Below are 25,290 nucleotides of genomic sequence, written 5' to 3'. Positions count from 1 at the left end.
CTTCTCTCTCTTCCGCAATACTTTCCAAAAGGCATATTTAATGTTGCCGTAAAGCGTGCTGTGAGGCTCTAGACAAAAAAAAAGCCAGGCGAGGCGACTTGCGGTCTTAGTGACAGCTTCTCGTTCTCCGGCAGGTTGAGTGGTGTAGCTGCGGAGCTGGACTGGACTGTGGTGTTCCGTTGCGGGGCAGAGAGACATTCTGGGAGGAGTGGAGGAGAAGGAGGAGGAGGAGGAAGTGAGGCTGGACACATGGAGGATGGCATACAGTGCCTGGGACACTGTGTGGTGGACATGAAGGAGGCGAGAGCCAGTCCCCAGGGTCTCAGTGCTGCTGGTGAGTGACTGCTATGCATCCTCTGTCCCTTTATCCAGATGCTAGTTCTGCTCAGGCTCTGAAGCTAGTGACTTCCTCCTCTGTGGTGGAACTTGGTTTAAAAATCCATCAACTGTATATGTTATCAATAGGAGAATGAGTTACAAGAATACATTTCACTACATTAAACATTAAAACACTGCTACAATACATTCATACAGATGACTTTACTTTTGATTTTTAAAGTGAATTAACTTTTTTGAGCTGTAATTCTTTGTTCTCTTGGGCTGTGTTTTATAACATTAATTAAGGGAGTTTCCATCAGTTGATGTCATGACTTGGTGCCCTTTTTAATGTCCACACACCTTCACCTAATTATTTTTGGCATTTTCTAGAGAAGATGAGCTGAGCTAACAGCTCTTGTCTGCCAGCCTCATTTAAATTGTTTTATTCCAGCTGTTGGTTGCACCCTTTGCTGTGATAATGGAGTTTTGTGTGTATACAAATTAGGGTTGAACTCTTATTGTCTGTTTTCTAATTACGTTACGTTCTATGTTATGAAACCATAGATTTGCTTGCTGTAGTGTCCAAAAGTAGCTTAAAATGGTAGTACCCAAGCTGTTTTTTTCTTTGAGATCACCTTTTCTTGTACTGAAGACTGGAAAATTGCACTACTGTGTTGTGCTCAGTCCTTGGTCTACGTCATCAGAGGTATAATACTCCCTACAACAGAATCATAGCCACACTGGTCTGCACTAGACTAGAATGTCTTGAGAGTTCATGTCTCCAGCATCATGCCTGAGCTTGCTACTTTAACTGACGATATAAAACGAATAAGATAATTGGCTAAATGAGTACCACCAGAATTCAACTAAGACTTAATCAGGCCTAAATTAAGACTAAACAATGAATAAGCACATTCACACACATTTATTGATTTGTCAAACCAGAGTTTGACAAACACTGCTTTAGTACTGTACATTATTTATTTAGTTTTTGTACAGAATTTCACCTATAGAAATACTCAAATATGTCTAACTAACTTTCAGTCATTTATTTGGCTGTTTTAAAATAAATCCAGATAGGGCTTCAATGTGAAGTTTTAATCACTAAAGAGATATAAGTCAACATGAGGAATTTGACGCAGTTTGATAATATTTTTCAGCAGCAGCAAAACATAATTTAGCATGGCTGTCGCTTTATTTTACAAATTTATTCTCAGTATCTACCTTTGAACATTTGTTTTCCTTGCCCCGGTTGCATTTCGATGTGCTTGTTTTGCATGTGTCTGTTCTCTGTACCATTGGACTGTCTTTATATTCCACACAGTCTAAAAATGTTGTCACTAATGAGCTCTAACAGAAGAGAACTGGATGTCTGTGTGCCCGATACAACAGCATAATGCTAAAGAAGATTAACACTATCGCCAGCGCCACAAAAGACTGCTCTTCAAGTTCAATACGTTTGCCTACCAAAAGCACCCAGGCTGCATGCAGTGTGGCTAAGCACTTGTATTGGCATGCAAGCTCAATGACGGCTTTCCCCACTGGGAGAAGTAAATAGAGCTGTACACAGAGGTATAAAGACACATTACATGATACCTTGTCTTTTGTGTTGTTGACTGCAAAGCATACACACAATAATACTACTAAATCAAAATCCAGTCTCCTATGCCCTCCATAATTGTTATAGAATGTCTGATAATGTTGGTAACATTGTTTTGTGTCACGGTGTACAGACTTTAAAGTAATTAAGTTAAACCAAGTTGAACTTTAAAGCCTAAATGTTAAATCAACGTATCAAAGTCTGTAGCTGTAAATGACATAACACCTGACTACATCCTGGTTTGTTTTCCCCAGCCTGCTCTCAGACAAAAGGCAGAACAAAGCTCATAATTACCATGTTTGTCAGCGCAGACAGGTTGACAGGCCAGCATTATCAGTTGCAGCGTTAAATAGTTTATCTCTCTCCTTTGGCCTACACTACTGTTCCCCAGTGTGTAGTGTCTATAGAGAGCAGCACTACTGGCATTGTATTTAAAAAAAATAAATTAATAAATCTAAAATGCTTATGAAGTTTATTTATGTAGGTAGTCATTATTTATTGAAGGTGCTCATTGGTTGCTGGGAGTTAGAACTTTGAAAGAAAAACAAGAAACACAGCACTTTTCATGTATTAGTTTAAAAAGCTTTTATTTTTCTGAGCCAAATAATTTTTAAAACATTTTAAATTCCCAAATGTAATGGCCCTCAGCAGCGCTCCACTTCCCCTTTTATAATCAGGAGATGTGCAACTCCTAAGTGTGGAGGAAGTGACATCACATATTTAATACATTTACATTTTTTTTATTTTAAATGGTACCTATTTGAAATACATTTTTGTTACTAAAATTTCAAACTCAGTTTCAATAATAAGGAATTGACTCAATATTCTTTACTATTTTATGTCATTTTCATACACAAAATAATAGTATTTTCTTTATATTACCACGAGACCTTACACTTTCTGTCCTGTTAATGTGATTTTTACAGTATTGATACTTGTTCAAATGAATATCTAATTTCAGCATTAGTTTTAGTATGAGTAGTATGTGATTTTCGATACTTTTTACAACCCTATTTGAAACTGCACTCAGGCATGTTTGTTTTCTGGATGTCATTAGCTGCAAATTTTTTTTCAAGAACGATAACCTGAAATAATAAAATATTTGCTGTCTTGCTTGGTCTTGTTTCTTTGCATTTGCTGGTGGGTTGATTTACAAGTTGGATTTGGTGACCTTTTCTGGAAAGGCCAATATTGATACTGTTTTGTAATAATCTTGCAATAATCCTTGCAGCCAAGTCACATTTCATAGTTTGAAATAATTTACTTTGCATACATAAAGGAAACAAATACACCACAGTAGTCATTGAGCAAAAAGTGGATGTCAAGCCCTGTCTACGAGATATTCCTCTTAGAATTTTGTAAACAAAGGCTTAATCATTTGACTGAATGCTTTAGTAATAATATTCTTTGTATTTAATTGTCAAAATCTAAATACCATAATATTTTGGTATGTGTTAGTGCTAACTCACAAAACAAGGCCATAAACAAAGTTGAGGACCATACCCCACGTATGCATGTAACTGTAAAGATTGCCACTACAGTTTTTAAAAATGGCCTCTAATTGACATTGTAGACATTAAAACATTGAAAACCCAGTCAAAGACACAATATTGGTTATTTTAATTACCATGGCCAGTCTCATTACAAACAAATGATGCTATGGTTACTATCCCACCGAACCTCTGGCCTTACACCATCACCTCTGGAAGTCAGCACCTCTTCAACACTCCACACCATTCTGTACACTTCATTAGCCACTGACAACAACCCCATCTGTCCCCCGCTCTCAGGCCACTAATGTCACAATAAGTCACTGCTGCATTTGGCTCCACTTGTTCTAATGGAAGTGTGTTTGTGCACACTCACTTCTCCATTTAGTGGCATTTTGGCCTGGTCAACTGAATCTAGAGGGAAACCATGAACAGTCAGGGAAACGTGAAAAACATCTAAATCCCACCACACACTACAGGATCATTTACTCAATTTAGACCCGGATTTTCATCTCCCTGGCTTTGGGTAGGCATGACCTGATTTAGGATCCTCATATATGAGTTTTTTATCACCACCAATACACCAGCCAATAAAACAGCGTCAGGGGCAGACACAGAGGTGCAGAATTCAAACATGAGAAATGACAAAAACAATGATTACTTCATTAATCACCATAATGAGAGTCACAAAGCTACTCTAGACTCTAGACACAGTGTCTAGAGCAAAGCAACTTGAAGTGAGTGCTAGCTTTCACAACTTTTAGCTTGTGCTGGGCGATCTCTTTGTTTCAGTGTTTGCTCTTGGAGGATTTTAAAATTTAAAATCTCATCCCATTCTCCTTCTCCTCATGTCTGTGGTCTGCACTTCTTGTATCACATTTAAAAATTGTTTAAGACAGAAAAATCCTGTGGTGTGGTGGTGTGTAACGGGCTTAACACATAAATAAAAAACCTCATCCTCACCATCCGCGGGTGGTCATATCCTTTTTCCAAGTTCGGGTCCTCTACCAGAGACCTGGGAGCTTGAGGGTTCTGTGCAGTATCTTTGCTGTTCCTAGTAGTGCACTTTACTTACTGGACTGAGATGTCTGTTTTTTTTCTGGGATCTGCTGTAGCCACTCCTTCACTTTGGGGGTCACTGCCCCGAGTGCTTCGATGAACACGGGCACCACTGATGCCTTCACCTTCCAGGCCTTCTCCAGCTCTTCTTTGAGCCTCTGAGTATTCTCTGAGCACGTCATCTGTTGGGGCCTTGTCCTTGATGTACTTATGGATCTTGGATGTTTCATCCTGGACAGTGACTCTCACACTCACTAGTCCTTGGCCTCCTTCCTTGCTGCTTGCTTACAGTCTCAGGATCCTGGATTTGGGATGGAACCCCTCATGCACGGTCAGTAGCTTCTCGGTCATAACATCTGTGGTCTGTATCTCCTCCTTTGACCAGCTTATGACTCCTGGCATGGCGTAGCTGTTTATTACCTGGGTCTTGTTCCTGCCAAGGAGCTGACACCTTAGGACTTTCCTCATCAAGGGTATTTGGCTGTGGCTGCTTTCCTTATTTCTTCTTCAAGGATGCCATTTGCTTGTGGGATACCAAGGTACTTGTAGCTGTCCTCAATGTTTGCTGTTGTTCCTTCTGGGAGTGAGATGGACTCTGTGTGTCATCATCCGGCTCCACTTCTCAAGCCCGAATGACATTCCAATGTCTGTGCTGTAGATCCTGGTGGTGTGGATCAGTGAGCCGATGTCTCGATCATTCTTAAGGTACAGCTTGATGTCATCCATGTAGAGGAGGTGATTGATGGTGGTTCCATTCCTGAGTTGGTACCCATAGCCAGTGTTGTTGATTTGGCTGAGGGGGTTCAGACCTATGCAGAACAGCAGTGGGGACATCTCCTTGGTATATGCCACATTTGATGGTCAGTTGTGTAAGTGGCCATTGGACTCAAGGCTGGTTTTCCACAACCTCATCGAATTTGCGATGAAGGCTCTTAGAGTCCTGTTGATGTTGAACAACTCCAGGCATTCAGTGATCCATGTGTGTGCCATTGAGTCATAGGCTTTCTTGTAAGTATTCCAGGCAGTGCACAGGTTGGTCTTATGGGTTGTGCAGTCTCAGGCGACTGTTCGGTCTACCAGGAGCTGGTGTTTGGCTCCCCTGGTATCTTTGCCAATGCCCTTCTTTACTGTGCTCATGTATTGATCCTTGTGCCCACTTATCTTAGCCGCGATGATGCCTGACATGATTTTCCATGTTGTGGAGAGACAGGTTATTGGCCGATAGTTGGATAGGACTGTACCCTTTGACAGATCAGGATCGCACCCCCCTTTGGTTTAGGGTAATAGGGCATTTAGGGTAAGTCCATCCCTGAGCTGAACCAATGAGCTGAACTTTGTAATTACCTACTAATATACATGTATGTGTGTGTGTGTGTGTGTGTGTGTATGTATGTGTATATATATATATATATATATATATATATATATATATATTATACTATTGGACTATTGTATTTTTGTTAATGGTGTCTTATAAGCCCATTTGGGCTCGGCATTCTTTGTATGCAAGACACAATAATAAACTATTCATTCATATATATATATATATATATATATATATATATATATATATATATATATATATATATATATATATATATATATATATATATATATATGAAAAAAATTTAATGAATGAAACTGGTTGCTTCTTCACTTGACTGCATAAGGTTATGTAATTTAGCACCAACTAAGGGACCTTGTTTTTCTCAGAATAAAGCTTCGGGGGTTTTGTTCTTTAAAAACAAAGTTAAGTTAAGACACACAAAAAATTCAAATGGATAATCCAGTAGAAATGCAAAATAATATTTTTTTTTCTGTAAACCAGTTGATCCCAAAAGATTGTTGCTCTATTTTCATAGGACTAAAACTAAAATGTTCAAATAGCCACCTCAGAGTTTTCCAAAATTAGGTTAAAAGAAGAAATGCTTCAGGGTCTAGTGGGGATTTTAATAAACTCAACTTTGGAATTGGAATTTCTATAACAGCTAGGAAATGCTGCACAGTGTACTACAACTGAAAGAAGCATTTAACTTCACAATAAACAACAAGGAAAATATTTATACTTCCCAGTCCTGTTCTCTGGATTAATCTGACTATAATCTATTAACGACCAGAGTCCGATGTCTAGAGTAAAGTCCTATGCCTAGAATCCTGTGGCTGTGTAACTGTAGTGACTGTCTTCATAATTGGGTTGTATCAATCACTGATAGCCATTCAGTGTCGGTGTGAGACTTTAGAACTCATCGGCAGCTGCATTTCAGAGACATATTCACAAACAGGCTGTGCTCCGAGGCCTGATTTCTCCATGTAATATCTATTCATGAAGAGGATAAGCAGCAGTGATTAGGAATATGCACTGTACCCACTGTGAGGGCTTTATCGCGGCTTTGTGGCGGAATTGCTTCATTTTCTTAGCAGAGCTGTTTGAATATCATTTGGACACAATGTAGTAAACGACCACATTTCAAGGCAATCACTTCTTGTGTAGTTAGGAATCAGTAGGATTCCCATGTGCTTCCATTTACACGCTTCCTGGAGAGTGTCTGATGAGAGTTCCTTTTGAAAGACTTGGGTTAAATTCTCATGATCAGACAGTTTAACTCCCTTTACATTAAACCATTTACACTGTATGAGAACTAGAACTCACAGGGTAATTCAGATTTTTTTTTTTTTTGTCTCCTTGAATTCAGAGCCATTTCTGTTCCTATTCTGTTGATATCCAAGGCGGGTGACTGTAACACAAGGAGCCCAACATAGCATATCATAGAAAACAAGGAAAGGTTAGATTACTGTAGTAGGGCTACTATGTATTTTTAAGGTTAAGGTAGACTGTATTGACCTTGTAGGGAAAATTGTCCTCTACATTTAATGTTGCTGCAACCTGTCAGAAGCAGTGACAGTAGCTATCTACATATCATGAGCTAGGCTTGGTCAGGACTACACAACTGGAGGATTTTACCTGTTGTGTGTTTTGGTTGATGAAGGAAACCTACTCAGACATGGGGAGAAACATGCTAACTCCTTCCAGCATTTATTAAAAGTTTAACTTGTCATAATACCTAATGATCATAAGTATTGTAGTTATTGTAGTGCCGAAAAAGCTAAATCATGTGCAGATAGATGATCTTTTCTCTTGACATTATTTGTGCACCTGCCTTGATCAGCATAAAAAAAAGAAAACTGCATGTCATAACACTCACTACAAGATTAGATGAAAGCAAACCCTAACTAAATCAGATGTACGCCTAAATGAATATATAAATAAATAATATCCATTAATCATGTGTTTATGCTTATGAAACAGCTGTCATTTTGGTTGTTTTTTACTCTCATATATTACTCATAATATTTATCTCCCACTCACACGCTCTTTGGAGAGAATCTGATGAGGAGATTCCATTGAGAGAAGAAGGCTAAATGATCAGCTTCAAGTCGGACGATTGAACTCCCCTTACATTAATTAACTGTGTCGTTCAGGGGGAATCACCTAGCTTGCTCACATGCTAATAAATTACCCCACTGCCATCCCACCCGCAGACACAGAGTTGATGAATTAGACGTACAGTTGGGCCGCACTGTTATTCCTGCAGCCAGATGAAAGTGCCATATAGCGGGCGGACACACCTCATTTGCTCTGGGCCCCTCCGGGAGTCACATCTGCGTGAGCTGCTATAGCCTGCCATGTGCCTGCCTCCATGCCGAGCTTATTACCATATTCATAATGCCACTGGATATCGATTATACATGCCACACCTGGGCTAGTCTTCTGTCTGCACACTGGGGCAGTCCCATAATAAAGGGGACATGATGCTGATGGACAGTGATGGTGGTTGACCCCTTCTTGTAAAATGGATAATTATTGTAATTAGACGTCATGTAGTGTGTGTTTTGTCAAGCACAGTTCCTGTTGTGGGGTTAATTATATACAGTGGGTTCTGAGGCAGCGGACATTGTGCATAACAGGTGTTCTGTCCACTGTGCTGCTGTACAAAGTCACTGTAGCATTGGAACGAACAAATGAAACTTGTCAGAGGTGTGCTTTATCCAGCATTTGAAATACTGAAAAAGTCTGAAAAAAATAATTATGATAATAAAAAACACTCTTTTTTTAGACAGTAGAATGTGATTTTCAATATTAAATCATTGTACTTTTTCTATTACCATGTGGCCTTATATCGGTGTAATCCCTCAGTCGGGTTCCATAGTGGTTCCTGGGTTTATACTAGTCTGTATCTGGGCGTATACTTGTTCTGCTGCAGCTCAAGATCATTCTAAAGCTGTTCAGGAAAGGTTCATTTCTGTCCTGTGAATGTTACTTTTTTAATATCAATACTTGCTCATATGAGTATCTAGGTTCGCTACTAGTTTTAGTATCAATTAGTATCTGATTTGCGATACTTTTGACAACCCTAATGGTTTGGTATTTGTGGTTTTACTAGAGATAATTGCCTTACAGTGATCGACAGAGCTCCAAAAAATCTGTCATGAGCTACTTTATCATTAAATAGACTCTTCCAGGACAGACATGTTTGGAATTGTTGCCCACACAGCCTGGTACCAGTGGATCCCATTCATTTTAATGAGACAGTAAAATAAGACAGCACAGACAAATGGTTGTTATTTACATGTTGATTCAGTTTGGACACATGGACACGCCCCCTTGTGTCTGGCTCCTCCTCTGTGTTGATCCTCTTTCCCTCGAAAACCTACATACTCGTGTCAAATCATTGCATCACTAAAAGCTGCAGCAAGCATGAAAAAGGAAAGCAGAAGGTACTCTTACATTTGCTCCATTAAAGTCACTCTTAAAACTCCCACTAAGCAATGGTTCCCTTTGAGAAGTTTTACAAAGCATTAAATGTCTCTTTTCTGAAAAGTTTTAGAAGCACATAATAATGGCTTTAGTTGACTAAAGCAATTCTTGGTCGACTAAAAACATGTCCTGCAAATTGATTAGTCTACTGAAAAGGGGGCGTGTCTAAGATCTCAAAACTATTACATAGCTCTATGTATCTGACCCAAACAAGACAATAGCTGCATGGACCAGGCAAAAACAACTATTCATGCAGAAAAAAACGAATAATCTAAGAAACAATGTATTAAACTTAAGAGCCATGAGTTTAATCTGCCTTTTTACATATAAATGCAAAAAATACCAAATCTTCAGCTAACTCACTCACTCACTAACTTCCCATTTCTGTCACAGGCCGTGCTCGTATGTACACTTTGTTCACAACTAATCTACATGGGAACGCAGAGCACATTTGTCAGCCACATTCGTTGGGTTCATGAAATGGGACAGGCCTTGTCGCGCCGGAAATTGCTTAAGTGCCCTTCAATGTACCTGACAAAGAATGCATCCGTCGAACTGGGACACAGCCCCCGTCTGCAGCAGGGCCGGCAGCACCAGAGCAGCACAGCTGGCAACAATCACCAATTACTGCAGTATAAGATGCTCAGCAGTCCTGCTACTCATTGCCAGTTTGTTTGTTGCTACTTGCACAGTCAGTTACTGTTCTTGCCTCCAGATTTTGGCATATATTTGGATTTTTTGCTCATACCTATCTGTTTGTCCAGGACCTGCGTGCCAGCTGCTTACCTGCCTGCCTGGTGTTTACCAGCAGTAATCTTTTTCTGTTGTCTACTTCTGGGTCCTAATTATACATTGTGACATTTTCTGCTCTTGTCACATAAATCATTAGCCAAATAACATGGTTAGTAGACTAATACAAATTTTGCTCGACTAAGACTTAACCGATTAAGTGACTAAACAACTACACGACTACAGCCCAACACATAATAGTGGATTTGTTTTATTTTGCTCACCTCCTTTCTGGCCACTGTTCTAAACCCAGAGTCTTGCATGATCGATGCTCGATTCACATGTTTATGCCTTGACAGACATGTTTTTTTTTCCTACAAGAACAGATAAGCTTGTGTCTAGCACAGATTGAATCCTGCATTCAACAGTGCAGCTCAAGTCTCTGTATCTTACAAAAACGGCACTGGTGACAGGAGAGAACAGCTGTCTTTGCCCAACTAGCCTGAGGTGTTTGGGTTACAACCACACACATGCCAGCAAGACAGATTCAATTTTCAGCCCAGCTCAGAAGGACAGCCTTTGCTGTAACATGAGAGTGTGTATAAAACACGAGCGTCATCTACTTAAATAATCCAGCTGACAAATTTGTCTAATTTGTTGCAAAAATAAGAACTGTTTGACAATCATAAAAAGTTGCAGATATATTTTGTACAAGCAAAATGGGCATTTTCATTTCCTTTTCAGTGGATGGGATTTAACATGCTTTATTAGTAGGCAACACTGGGTCCATTTACTAGCGCAAATAATATTTATAACTATTAAAGTGATTTGTGTGACCTTTGCCCACATTTAATTTAGCCAAACTTGCACCAAAAATTGCCAGAAAATGACTTGACTTGAAATGATAAATTATGTTGTACTTTTCGAACTGATTTGCTTTGCTTTGTCAGAAGGCGAGGCGATAGTGAAGTTGTTCAGTGGGTTACAAAATGAAACCATGAGAAATGTTTTAGTTCATGCTGTGCTTTTCACTAGTATTACAGATTTTTCTAATGCTAAAAATTTCAAAACGGTTCATCTTTGCCAGCCCTCTTATCTTGTCTATCTATCGCTGTTCGTGGTGTGCACCAATTCCCACCTCCATTTAAATCGACAATGTCCTGCTGGTCTAAAAGCAAAAGAAAGCCAAACAGAACCGTATAGGGTGAACGCAGCATTTTCACTGTCCATGAGCCGAGTCATTATGTAAAATGACTATTACCTAAAGTCATACCATGCCCATACATCAGTGAGCAGCGCGTATCCATGGCCCATTAGCGAGGTTGATGAGGCTTAGAAGGGCCAATTGTGACCAGGCAGACCGCTGTAACAGAACAGGCCTCTGCAGTTGGTGGAGGTAGCTTGACACTGTCTCGCAAGTGTCCTATGTGTTGGCTGCGCTGTGATGGTTGACAGTGAGCTACAGTGTTGGAGACAAATGACACGAGCAAGTCATTACCGAGCAGCCTCTCAAGGGCAAAGCGGCTCAGAAAATGAACTTAGCAGAGGATTTGATGACGGTTCCTTTTAGTATAATATATTGACAAAACTAATCAAGCAGCCCAGTGAGCAGAGAAAAGGCCGGTCATTCTATCCACCTCTGGAAAATGAAGTGGGATCTAAAACCAATATTTACTCTATCAACTCTTTATTTCTAACTTGATTTCCAAGCGCTTCATTTGCCATTTGTCCCTTTGTCAGTCACTCCTCATCCTTGGTAATGGTAAGCAAAATATGACATTATGTGCATTTAGTAACATTGTCCACAAGTTCTCACTGGCCCAAGCTTTAATTTTTTATTTAATTTTCTGAAAAAACTGATGTGACACTGAACCGGTTGACCCTACCTGTTGAGCTGCACTGAGACTTTTGCTTGAGCGCTTCTATTATTATTGTATTTTACTGCTTCCTGTGCTTAAATTGACCCTCAGGAAACAAATAAATTGATTTGTATTTGATTTTGGTGCCATTGTAAGAAGTAGCCAGTTACGGAATCCAATGTTCTTGTGTATTTTTTTGTCAAACTGACTTTTTGACTCAGTGGGTTGGGCCAAAGCACAGGCATAACCTTGATGGATGTTTCCCATCTGTAGGTGAGCCCAGTTTAGTATATTGGCGATGTGCCTTGTTTCTTGATTTCCTTTCTTCCTATATGGCTGGCATATATTTAGTATGCCATATTTATTCATCTATTGCCAACGCTAACCTTCTGTTCTAACTCATTTTTTTTCTTTCTCGTCTGTAGGTGTAATTCTCAGTCCGATGCCGTCTCAGATAGAGTTCAGCTTGGGTAAGTCCTGTATTTGTTCTATAATTTACTGGTTATTTTACCTAGCGATGGGACGAATACTTACATGGGCCAATCAGAGCGCTGTACTCTGAGTTGCATTATATTATAGTGAAAAAACATGTCATATAAATACACACAGCTTGATTTTTGTTATGCTGTAATTTATGACAACGAAAAATCACACATGCCTCACCACAAGAGCTGTTTGTTTTATTCTCACTAATACTGTGCAATTAAAAAACAAAATGACACGATAAAGTACTGTCATGTATTTCTTTTAATTTAGGAAAGTAGCTGTATTTTGAATAACACCAAATGAAAGAGTAGCTGTACTGTAGAGTTACACAAAGTTAATATTCAGAATAGGTATTTTCGGTGCATGTATTTAATTACTTTTCAACATGTATTTTAACACACTTATGTTTTTTGCCATTTTCCCAGTTTGTGTAGAAATGTAGGTGATTGAATCTATTTGGTTGGTTGACTAGGAGAGTAGACCTTAGATATAGAGTTGTATCTTTACTGTTGTTGAGCCAGTGTCTATAGATGTCCTGTTCTAACCTTGGTGTATTTCAAGCTATTCTTAAAGTGCTTATTTTAATTATCCTGTGTTATGTATAAAATCAAACTTCAGTTAAGTCAACCAATCTCATTATAGGAAATGTTCTGATGCACAGTACAATTACGGCACAGTAGAGCAGCACCTTATAACAGGCATTTCTTTGAGGCGTACATGTTGGTTATGTTTGACTACACGTAATATCGGAAGGAGCCTTGGACTGTTTGAATGTAAATGTAAATGCTGTCTCCTGGTGAAGAATCCAGCCGACAGCTGACACCCACTGACTCCCTGTTCTTCTTTAATTGCCCTAGCTGTGTGGGCTCTGTATAATGCCTGTCTGCCGCTCCTCTCTTACAGCTGTCAAACATACAGTTGTCCACAGTCTTTGTTTAAAAAAAAGACCAAAAAAAAAACAACCCCTCCACAATTAGCTCAATTAACATACTAATTATCCCCACAATTAGCTCAAATGACTCACTTTATTAATGTACCATTATAGTGGCTTTGTAGCTGATTTACTTTGTACACTATAATTGAATGTGGGATATTGGGTATAGGTCGATATGCGCTCAAGGGTCAGAAATTGCATCCAGCTCTGTGCCGCAACACTTAGTTGTTTTTTTTTTAAGTTGAGCAAAAACATTTTGATATTTAGCCTGTAGGATATGCATGTGTGTATGTGTATGTGCGTATGCGTACATGAGTATGTCTGTGTGTGTGGATGTGTATGTATGTGTTTGTGTGTACATGAGTATGTCTGTGTGTGTGCGCACATGTCCGTGTGCGAGCATGTGTATGTCTGTGTGTGTGTGTCCATGTGCGTGTGTATGTCAGTGTGTGTGTTCCATGTGCGTGTGTATGTCAGTGTGTGTGTCCATGTGCGTGTGTATGTCAGTGTGTGTCCATGTGCGTGCGTGTGTATGTTAGTGTGTGTGTCCATGTGCGTGTGTATGTCAGTGTGTGTCCATGTGCGTGTGTATGCCACTGTGTGTGTCCATGTGCGTGTGTATGTCAGTGTGTGTGTCCATGTGCGTGCGTGTGTATGTCGTGTGTGTCCATGTGCGTGTGTATGTCAGTGTGTGTCCATGTGTGTGTGTATGTCACTGTGTGTGTCCATGTGCGTGCATGTGTATGTTGTGTGTGTGTCCATGTGCGTGTGTATGTCACTGTGTGTGTCCATGTGCGTGCGTGTGTATGTCACTGTGTGTGTCCATGTGCGTGCGTGTGTATGTTGTGTGTGTGTCCATGTGCGTGTGTATGTCACTGTGTGTGTCCATGTGCGTGCGTGTGTATGTCAGTGTGTGTCCATGTGCGTGCGTGTGTATGTCAGTGTGTGTCCATGTGCGTGTGTATGTATGTCAGTGTGTGTGTCCATGTGCGTGTGTATGTCGTGTGTGGGCTTCAACACTTTGTAGGTGAATTGAAATTGCACACTGTGTTCTGAATCCCTGAGTGGATGTATGTGTATATATGTATGTGGGATATTTCTAACCTGCCTCAGGCCCATTGCATGGGTTGCAGGCTAAACTAAATTTATAATGCGTTTTATATGTATTTTAGCTGTCCAATTTCTATGCTGGTTCTTGTTTTAGTGTGAGTTTGCTGCTGAAATGTGAAAGTGCTTTTTGGCTTTGAAAGACTGGTGGAACAATAGTGCATGTGTGAGTCATGTGTAATGTGTGTTTTTAAGAAGCCCGGGTCGTTTCATGACCATGCCAGTACAAATGATGCCCCTCACTTGTTCGATTTGGATTTTGATTATAATCATAACACAGTAAGACTAAAAGCTCTTTTTATTCACAAATGCCTTTGAAAGAGCCCTTTTAACAGGAAATGTTCTTCATTTAACACTGATTACAGTGGAATTTTTAAAGACTTTCCAACAATCACATTTCTTGACAGTCTCAAAGAGAGCGTCTTTTCACATCTCAACATTGAATTGAAATTTGACTGCAACATTTTAAGGAGTATTGCAGCTGTAGTTGTAGTTAGAATATGGTGTAAAAAGTAAACATGCTGCATCATTTGATAAACATGTAGCAAAAGAAAAACTTTTTGGACACAAATGTCTAAATTTAAAGTGAATATTATGTAAAATTTTAGTTCATACTTTTTCTCTCAATACTATTAATACATGGCCAATATTATATACATATTTAAAGTAAATACAATTTCTATCCTGTTCCATTAGATAATATGTATAAAATACGTATAAAATATAAATATCCAAAATTTCATCCAGGGAGAGGACCACACTTTGAACAGGTTTAAAACTGACACAAGTTGTATATCGACCTCAAATTGGCGGTTATTATTTCGGAGCATTGGCAATACATCTTGTTCTTGCCAATCTCATAAATTTACATGAATGAGCAGCTCCATACGGCAGGTGAAGGACGTATTCATCAGCACACGACTGCCTTATTTCCCTTCTGTTGTTTCCCACGGGTGCGCTGACAAACAGGTGTGCAAGATGGCGGCACATGCAAATAATGTTGTCAAATTAACTGCCGCGTTGAAATGATTATCATGATGAATAAGGTGGGTCCTCCGCAGATGAGCGTACATTCGTCTCCCGTGGCGACTCCCGGGGCTCCCCTCTCCATTAAGCCAAACTCAGATGCATTGTGGGGTCACACTGGTGCGGCTCATTCAAACTCATTCCTCACAAATTCATCTTGAGAGAGCTCAGCACATTCCAATCAGACAAAATAAATACAGCGGCGTAATTGAAGCCTCCCAGGAGCGGCTGACGTTATTACTCCAATTGCTCGATTGTTATGGTAATGCAGCACATCGGTTGCAGCGTACTTTGATAGTTGAGTAGCATGACTAATATTTCAACACGCTTCACTGTAGAATTAATTCTTACCTAGAATAAGACTTGTCAGCTAATTTAGTAAGAGATTGCCTATTTTATATTAGGTTACAGAGAAAGAACAATTGAATAGTTGTTTCATATAGTTAGTTCTTTGCAGTTTACTGTCCCTTTGGGGACATTTGTTCTCATGCATTTAACCATCCATCAGTGGAGCTGGGGCAACCTGTTGAGAGCATAGGGGTATCCATGTACCCATGTTGAACTAAGCTTGGTTAAGGCTGTATTAGCTGCAGGATCTTCCCTTTTGTGCACGTTTTAGGGCTGCATATGGGCAAGCCAAAGAACCCACAGAAACTCCACTCGGGCACAATGAGAACCTGCAAGTCTACCAGGAAATTGAAATTGGGTTCTTCATGCTGTGAGGTGAGAGTGCTAGCTACTCGGTCACTATGTTGTAATTTTCTTTTATTTATATATTTTACCTTTATTTTACCAGGCAAAACATTAACTACATATTCGTATTTACAATCTTGGCCTAAGTATTTACAATGTTGGCCTCGTCTAGGATAATAGTTTATTGATAACAATAAATTCTTTATAATGTGCTTTTTGAAAAACTGAAAGTTTTATATTGCATCTTTATTTACTTCTCACACTTGGTGGTGACAACAGCAGCCCTGGGGCTGTCACACACTAGGTCGATGGGAAAGCTGGAAAGGTGTCTTGCTCATGGACAAAATGACAGTGCTGTTCGAGGATTGACCCACCAACTGTCCACCAGCATTATTGGACTTTTCCCCCCTTTTTTGTCAGATATTTGGTCTTGAGATGCTTTGTCATACGTATAGTTCACTCGTATAGTTCACTGCCATAATCCATTTTTTGAAGCTCTCTCCCTCCGCCAGTCCTCTTTGTGTCACTCCCTTATTATCTTCCCCTTCACTCAGGCTTCCTTCCTCAAACTATAATGTCTCTCTAAGGGATGAATCTGTCCTTTCCTTTCTATATCCCCTTCCTGCCACCCCCTCCCAGTCTCATAATAGATCTGACCTCTGGGGGTCGCTCTCACTGTCATGTCCCCCGTATAAGAGCCAGTCCACTGATGTATGCTGGATCCCTATAGTTCCATTTCAATCACAGTCTGTTGGGACAAGAGACCGCCCGAGTATAGCCAGTCAAACCCAGTCAAATGTGTGCCTCTCGAGGTGACAGATCACAAGACAGTTGAAAGCCCTGTGAGTTGAGTACAATTTAAACTAGTTCAAGAAGAATGTCTAGGAAATGTATTTGTAAAGAGGCTGCAAAATGGAGAAATGACATGATGTAACCGATTGAAAGAAGAGGCAGGATAGTGGTATCCTCAGTGGCCCAGAGGGATTTGTTCGTGTGCCATACTGGAGCGGACATGTTTGTTTACGTATCATAAGCACCTATATGCAGTGGTGACATGACAGACAGAGCTGGTGTCTGGATTTACATACCACTGCAGAGCAATAACAAGAACAGAAACATATCAGCCAGGAAACAGAAGCTACAGTATGGATACACAATGTAATATAATGTAGATTATGATCAAATTTGAAGTCAGAGGGCTGCTAATTGATGGTAAAAAAAACCCTGAAATTTATTTCTTCAAGGTCATCATAAATTATGTTCATTATGTGTGCATTGACATTGAAGGGGGGAATTCAGACGCATCTCCATACAACTGGATATAAAGCAGTATGATTTTACATTTATCTTACTCAAAATTGATGTTTAAAATACTGACAATCATTTTCACATAGCACAAAATGACAAGGCAAATTTATTTGTGCAGCACAATTTGTACACAAAATAATTCAAAGTGCTTTACAGAATAAGAAAGAGATTAAAATCACACAAATCAAAACATAAATAATCAAAAATAATCATTATAAAATTAACATTAAAACAGAAGAGTGCAGGATAAAAACGTCTCAGTCACATGCACAGCTAAACAGAACAATTTTGAGCCTGGATTTAAATATGGTCAAAGTAGAGGCCTGTCTCACATCTTCAGGAAGTTGCATAAAACTGAAATGGTGAATGGTTTCTAATTATCTGGCGTTTTTCCATCTTCATGGTGCAATCAAAACTTTTTACAAGTTGCAGAAAGTTTGTTGTGATCATGGGAAAGAAACCCTGCAAAATGCAATGTTTTTGAAAGCTGTAGGTGCGCTGTCAGCAGCAGAGCACAATCAGTTTGATTTCACAAATTACAAAATACATTGTGCTCTATAGGAGAATTTGTTTTGGGCTGCGGCGCACCTCAAAGTCGCCACTAATGAAAATCTTCACTAATAGAATAGGGAATGTAATAGAGAGAATGTGCCCTATCCAGGTTTACATCTTGTGTAGAGAGACACTGGAGGCGAGTACATTGCCCATGAACATAACAACAGTTTATATCGGTGGGAGCTGGGATTGAGCCACTTACTGTTAAACATGCTGTTAACTTGGGGCTACATGTGCCCATCAAGTGACTAAACTACTGAAATAATAGCAGCATTTAATTGTTGTAACCTGCATGGCCAAAAGCGCCAGTCTCCTGCGCCAAATGGCCGTGTTCCCAGTGAAGAGCATGTGTCACGCGTCAAACCAGTGCATGACCATCTACTTTTATAGCAACCCTGTCGGCGACTAATAAAACACCTATAGGCCTATACGAGTGTGGAAATTCAGGGTAGTAAAAGTAATGCCACTGCTCTCATCTCTCCTCCTGCATCAGCAAATGTGAACCTTTCTTTCATGTTCCTCCAAAGGACCTTGCACCAGGATCTGACGAAGAAAAGGGAATGGGAAATCAGAATCAGATAAGTGAGCCTTTTCTTGCTTTAAGAGCCGCCATCCTTGTAGTCTGTAGTCGACCACTTCTGAGGGAATCACAGGCACTTTCATATTATTACCAATAATAAATATCTCCACCGCACATCTACTGTCTTCTCTGCTGGGAGCCTATCTCATATTGCACAAATCAGGTATACGATTTTAATACACTATGGGGAAATTCAGTCAGATGCATTTGACCCATGCTTCAATACCACTTGGGTGTACTGGACCATCGCAATGCAACTCTTGGGCTTTTTTTTTTTTTTTCTTTTTAGATCTTGTAAGCCAGAGTTGGTGTTAGGTTGCTTAATCTGTCAATTTATAGACTTTAAGGATTTATATGGGACAACAGCAGAAAGGAGAAGGTATCGTGTGAAAGTTTTAAGTTAAGTAAGTTTTATCTGCCTTTTCAGATATAAATACATGCTTAGGGAGTTTTTTTGAGTTGATGCAGTTGATACATGTTATTCTAGTCTTGTGAGTGGGTGAGCGCTGGTCATGTTTTAATGTTAGAATTTTGTAATGTTGTTCCCTCATCAGAAACATGCCTGAAGAGGTTTTATATGTCATCCATGCATGTTTGAGTGTTTTAGCGATCCAATCAAACCCTCCTACGGTTAGCCATAAGAGTCTATGCAATGCTCAGCCCACGAGCCTATGTCTTCCATGCTCCCACACGACAATTCTCCATAAATATACAATATTGATACAAATCCGTACACACCAACTTGACAAAACTGATGTGATGTGCAGTAGTTTCATAACCGGGATAAATGCTGATAATGTTGTGATAGCGCTCTGAAGGGGGAGTGGCTTAATGTGGGGAACAAAGGGAGAGGATACTCTGAGCGACAAAAACAAAAGTGAAACTTACAAAAAAGCTTAACGTGTTGGTTTTGGAAAATATAGCATTTTCAAAACAATAAAAAGTAACATGTTCATCTAATTATGTTATGCGTTCGCAGTTAATACCCCATCAAAGTAAAATATCCCCTCTTTAAACTATTGTAAAGCATCTTTGAGTTACCATAAAAAGAGATGTATAAAAGTTATGTATTATTATTATTATTATTATTATTATTATTATTATTAGATGATCACATAGAGATGCCCCTTTTAGTGGACTCATTGAGTAGCAGGGCTTGGGTTTAGTCACTATGTTTAATCCTAGCATTAGAAATATCTAGCCTGAGGATTAGTTTTATGATGATGTTTAAAGCTGCAGTACCTGAATAAAACATACTCAAACAAAGGAGAACATGCAAACTCCTCACTCTTATTATAACTATAGTCCTATTTGCAATGTCAAACCATTTTGTCATTGTGCTGCGATCAAACATAATAATGATCAACTGGCATGTTTCTACCAGAATAAGCTTTCCTTTCTGTAGCAGTATGTGTTTCATTCACTTGTCTAATGGTTTGGACCTCAATTATCCATCCATCCATTTTCTTCCGCTTATCCGGAGCCGGGTCACGGGGGCAGCAGTCTAAGCAGGGACTCCCAAACTTCCCTCACCCCAGACACATCCTCCAGCTCCTCCGGTGGGATCCCAAGGCGTTCCCAGGCCAGCCGAGAGACATAGTCCCTCCAGCGTGTCCTGGGTCTTCCCCGGGGCCTCCTTCTGGTGGGACATGCCCAGAACACCTCCCTAGGGAGGCGTCCAGGAGGCATCCTGAGCAGATGCCCGAGCCACCTCAGCTGGCTCCTCTCAACGTGTAGGAGCAGCGGCTCTACTCCGAGCTCCTCCCGTGTGACTGAACTCCTCACTCTATCCCTAAGGGTGCGCCCAGCCACCCTGCGGAGGAAACCCATTTCAGCTGCTTGTATCCGCGATCTTGTCCTTTCGGTCATTACCCAGAGCTCATGACCATAGGTGAGGGTAGGAACGTAGATTGACCGGTAAATCGAGAGCTTCGCCTTTGGGCTCAGCTCCTTCTTCACCACAACAGACCGATACAGCGACCGCATCACTGCAGACGCTGCACTGATCCGCCTGTCAATCTCATGCTCCATCTTTCCCTCACTCGTGAACAAGACCCCGAGATACTTGAACTCCTCCACTTGGGGCAGAGACTCACCACCCACCCAGAGAGAGCAAACCACCTTTTTCCGGTCGAGAACCATGGCCTCGGATTTAGAGGAGCTGATTCTCTGTAATTGGAACACACCCTCTGGTCCCCCTTCTTATACAGAGGGACCACCACCCCGGTCTGCCATTCCACAGGTACTGTCCCCGACCGCCACGCGATGTTGCAGAGACGTGTCAGCCAAGACAGCCCCACAACATCCAGAGACTTGAGGTACTCAGGACGGATCTCGTCCACCCCCGGAGCTTTGCCACCGAGGAGCTTGCCAACCACCTCGGTGACTTCAGCCAGGGTGATGGACGAGTCCGCCTCTGGGTCCCCAGTTTCTGCTTCCTCCTCGGAAGATGTGACAGTGGGATTGAGGAGATCCTCAAAGTATTCCTTCCACTGCCCGACAACATCCCCAGTCGAGGTCAGCAGCTCTCCACCCGCACTGTAAACAGTGTTGGTGAAGCACTGCTTCCCCCTCCCGAGGCGTCTGACGGTTTGCCAGAATCTCTTTGGCCTTAATTATCACTTTTTATAATTCCTTTTTGGACAAAATATCCTCTTGCTGTCTATCATACATTCCAACTTGTCATGTAGAAGTGACATCCTGTGATTCACCTCTCAGTAGTGATGATGCTACCTACTCCACGTCTGATTGTTTTTGTTTACATGCCAAAAGCTACAAATAGATCATTCCGTATTCTGCAGTTGTAGTGTTACGAAACAGAATGAAACACGAAGCAATGCACCATTTCACCACAATCTCATCACAGTTTAATGCATTCCCTTTCATTACCTTCTTTTGCTTTGGTGGGGAAATGCGTAGCACTAGATCAATATTTCCTGCTATATCTGCTTTCCTCTTTGCACAAAAACATTTGCAATTTATGACTGCTAAAATGATCCAATATGGTGGGTTTTGGTTGGTGCTAATGTGCAGTAGCTATCAAATATAATGATCTTCAGACTGTGACAAACGCAATCTAGTTTGTAAGTGTGTGTGGAACATTCGTCTATTGAGGAAAACATTTGTAGTCCTATTTCTGTGCTAGCTACACAAAGGTTTAATTTTTAGTGATTTTTTTACCCCTCCCTGTTTCAATGCTCCAGATCCCAGTGACAACTTTGCAGTTTTAGTGATTAGCTCTAGCAGCCATTTGCATAGCTATGGTAATTGGCTGAATGGTGTAATATTATAAAAGTGGTTAACACTGTAAATACTACCAAAGTCAAGAAATTTTAAGAAAGTTTCTGTGGCATTATAGCTTTACTCTGCTGACAGTGTTTGTGTTACTTGTTTTGTTTTATTTATTTATTTATTTATTTATTTGATTGGGGCAGTGCATGTGAATGGACAGACATGATGCGACATGAACGTAAACACACTGGATTATAGCCAAAGGTTCATTTCCATCCTTTATCTATTGTAAATAGTATAATTTATGTTGATCTTGAGTGTGTTTTCCTGCTGCTCTTGACCTTTGCATTGCACTCTATTTATCTTATCTGAAAATATAAGTATTAATGAGATTGATATAGCCATCGTCATCTTCATGTAATGTGCTGGATAGCTCAAGGTGCAATGTTAATTTTACTGGATGGATTTGTCATACAGATCATAACAGCTTTTTGTGACTCCCAAGGTTGTGCTGTCAAAGAGCATTGGTAACAGGTGTACGGCATGGAGATTTTAAACATCCTTGATTGATTGAACTGCAGAAATTGTAAATGAGGCATGCTGCCTTCAGGTGGAGGCAGAAGTAGTGCAGGTTAATTTAAGTCCGTACTGCACATTGACTAAACACTATCACGAAGGAAGAGATGTTTGGGGTTGGAGCTAGAGTGGTTATTAAGCAAAAAATGCCATCACTCTCTTTGACAGCACATTGTTATGAATGTACTTATGAAAGCCTTAGTGCAATTTTGAATTTAAATTCTGTCCCATTGCTAATTTTAATTATACACACTGCAATTGGAACTACATAAAAAATCATGATTGCTATGCCAATAAATACCTACTCTACGATACATTTCATCAAGTCTTTTTCTACATGACCATGTGCGCATTAGAAGCTTAGCTGGAATTATTCAGTTTTTAAAGTGACAGTGACAACCTTGCCAGAATACATACAGTTGCTGTGTCCCTGGATCAGATAGTACACCCACACTGCAAGAGAAAGGGCATCCAGTAAAAAAAAAAAAAAAAAACGCCACATTTTGCAACCACTGGCAGGAAAGGTTCATAATAAAGCTAAGATAACTTTGGCACTTGTTCTTGTCCTAATGTGGTTTTGTTTTTTTCCCAGTCTAGTCCTGTTTTAGTCAAGGTTTTGTTCCAGGTTTAATCCCAGTTTTGATGCACACATTTAAGTATGTCTGATGTTTTGTATATACTTTTCACGACTGTGTTGAAATGCAGAGGTTCACTTTAACAGCTGTGTCAAAGGTTAAGTCTGAATTGTGTTGAGTATTATGTGAAAACCTTTTTTTCCCCCTCAGTCTTATTTGAGGAGAAAGTGATACGGCTTCATTACTCTGAAGCCTTGTGTGCCTATGGTTCAAAAAACCCAAGGACAGTCAACTCCACACACCATCACTCTCCCATCACTGGAGACATGAGCTGCATTTCATTTGACTTTGTATTTTCTGTGGGTGCTTGTTGGCATAGAAAAATATGTTGTAGTCCCTTAGTCATTAAGTCAATTAATTTTGGTCGACTAAGACACAACTGACCGATCATCATCTTTAGCTCTGTTGCACTAAAGATGATGATCGAGTCTGGCCTGCCCCGCAGGACCCGAGTTAAATTACAACCCAGTCATCCACCTTAAGTTTTAGGACTTGACCCTGATGTTAAAACTAATGCCTTGCACGTCTCTACAGCATATCTGCAATGATGTGCTTTTTGGGTTTATGGTTATTTATGGTGTAATGTAGTAAAATCACACACACATGTTTCTATTTATACTCAAATGCAGCACAAAAGCTTTTAGCAGATTTTGAGACTAAAGTAGCCTATATCATACCGGAGCCTACCTGACCCACTCTTAGTCTGTGGACGTGGGTTATGTGCCAAATCGTGCATCACTAGTTGTGTCCCAAGCTCTTGGAAAAATATTCCAAGATTAGAGACACAGGATGTCAACTATTAAAAATAGTACAATATGTACAGTCTTAATTTACAAGGGGTCAGCATGTGTCTATCTTTGTTTAATGTACACTTTTTAAGGCCCGTTGCTACCATAGAGTGTATACATAAATGGACATAGCTAACCTGCTAGCTGCCAAATAGGAAGTGAGAAGGGGCACACTTTTGTTTCCCTCGATTATGGCTTCACTTTCTATTGAAAAAAACACTACAGCCCCTCATTCTCTGCTGCTGTGAGCCTCATCATTTTGGTCTTAACATGTTTGTATTAACTCGCTCTACGTGATCCCAGTGTTTTTATTTAGCTATTTTGTCTATATCTCAAGATATGAACATCAATAACAGACAAATCAGGCACCTTCTTTCCTCGACGTCACTCTTGGTAGTGTTAGCAACAGGTTTGATTGACAGCGTTGCTAAGGGATTGGCTCTTTGGTTGCTATGATGCTCACAGTTGGAATTCCAAATATGGAACTCTGCTCCAAATTCACCCCTATAAACCACTACCCTCAATGAGCTGTGGGTCACGTCACACTCCCTTAGTCCACTTCTTTATACATGTTTGCTTAGGCCATACTACTGAAAAACATGAATTAATTATTTAATTAACACCTAATGGATATTAGATGTATATTAATTCAAGTATGTTATGCAATAGCAGTAGATATTTAAACAACAGACCCTTTATGTTGCCTTTGTAACATTCCACCAACTTCACACTCCATTAAAATGTGTCTCACCAAACCCGCTTTCATATGCAGTTGCTCCAACATTAACTCCGTGCCAGTGAAGATGGAACTGTACACAAAGACCCAATCTCTCACCCTTGCTTGTTTTAATAGAATTTGGCCCTCTGAGTGATATTATCCAGACATTTTATTTTGCGGAGTAATGTGTGAAATTGGCCAGGCATCGCAGAGAGATCAATTGCCGTTTACATGCCAGAATAGTGCGGCGCGGATAAAATGCGGCTCTTGGACCACATCCAGGAGGCACAGCCGAACACAAATTTGTCATTACTTCACTCAAGAGTATACGCATTTCCATTAATGAGCGCTCCCCCAGCCATATGGTGCTGCTGTGAGGCATGATGGTTGGGTAGAATATTTAAGATTTGACAGGTGAAGCCAAAAAAAAACTAGCAGATGACAGTGGCTCTATCTCGCACTGATATACACACTGCCATCCATTCACATCAGGACCCTTGATATGTATGCGCCAGATCTGCTAAATATGAAAAATAATTCTACTACAATTGTACTGCATTTTCAATCAGTTGTAACTGCAGTGTATGACAATCATTCATGCTTATATCTACAGCTGTCCACTATTTTTATTTTCTAAATATTACTGGAGTGTAAATTGATGTATGTACAATATGTAGTATGTGTAATAGAAATACTTCAGATGCAGTATTGTAGATGTACTTGATTTTGCCCTTGAAACTTTTGGCTAAGAGTGGCCATCTTAGGACTGAGGAGTGGAAGTG

General features: G+C 40.1%; 1 protein-coding gene across 1 annotated transcript in view; it reads left to right on the top strand.

Annotated features, from left to right (window-relative positions):
- The first annotated feature begins 249 nt into the window (after positions 1-249).
- The window catches only part of inpp4b (inositol polyphosphate-4-phosphatase type II B), a 244,664-nt gene continuing 219,623 nt past the window's right edge, over positions 250-25,290 (top strand). The window contains exons 1-2 of the mRNA XM_033968695.2: positions 250-334; positions 12,297-12,341. Of these exons, the coding sequence (XP_033824586.1) occupies positions 250-334; positions 12,297-12,341 (130 nt within the window). The remainder of the gene's footprint in view (positions 335-12,296; positions 12,342-25,290) is intronic.

Source organism: Periophthalmus magnuspinnatus, chromosome 1, assembly GCF_009829125.3.
Source record: "Periophthalmus magnuspinnatus isolate fPerMag1 chromosome 1, fPerMag1.2.pri, whole genome shotgun sequence".
In the NCBI taxonomy this organism is placed as follows: domain Eukaryota; kingdom Metazoa; phylum Chordata; class Actinopteri; order Gobiiformes; family Gobiidae; genus Periophthalmus; species Periophthalmus magnuspinnatus.
The sequence above is the reverse complement of the archived record's forward strand: the minus strand, read 5'-3'. Positions and strand labels throughout refer to the sequence as shown.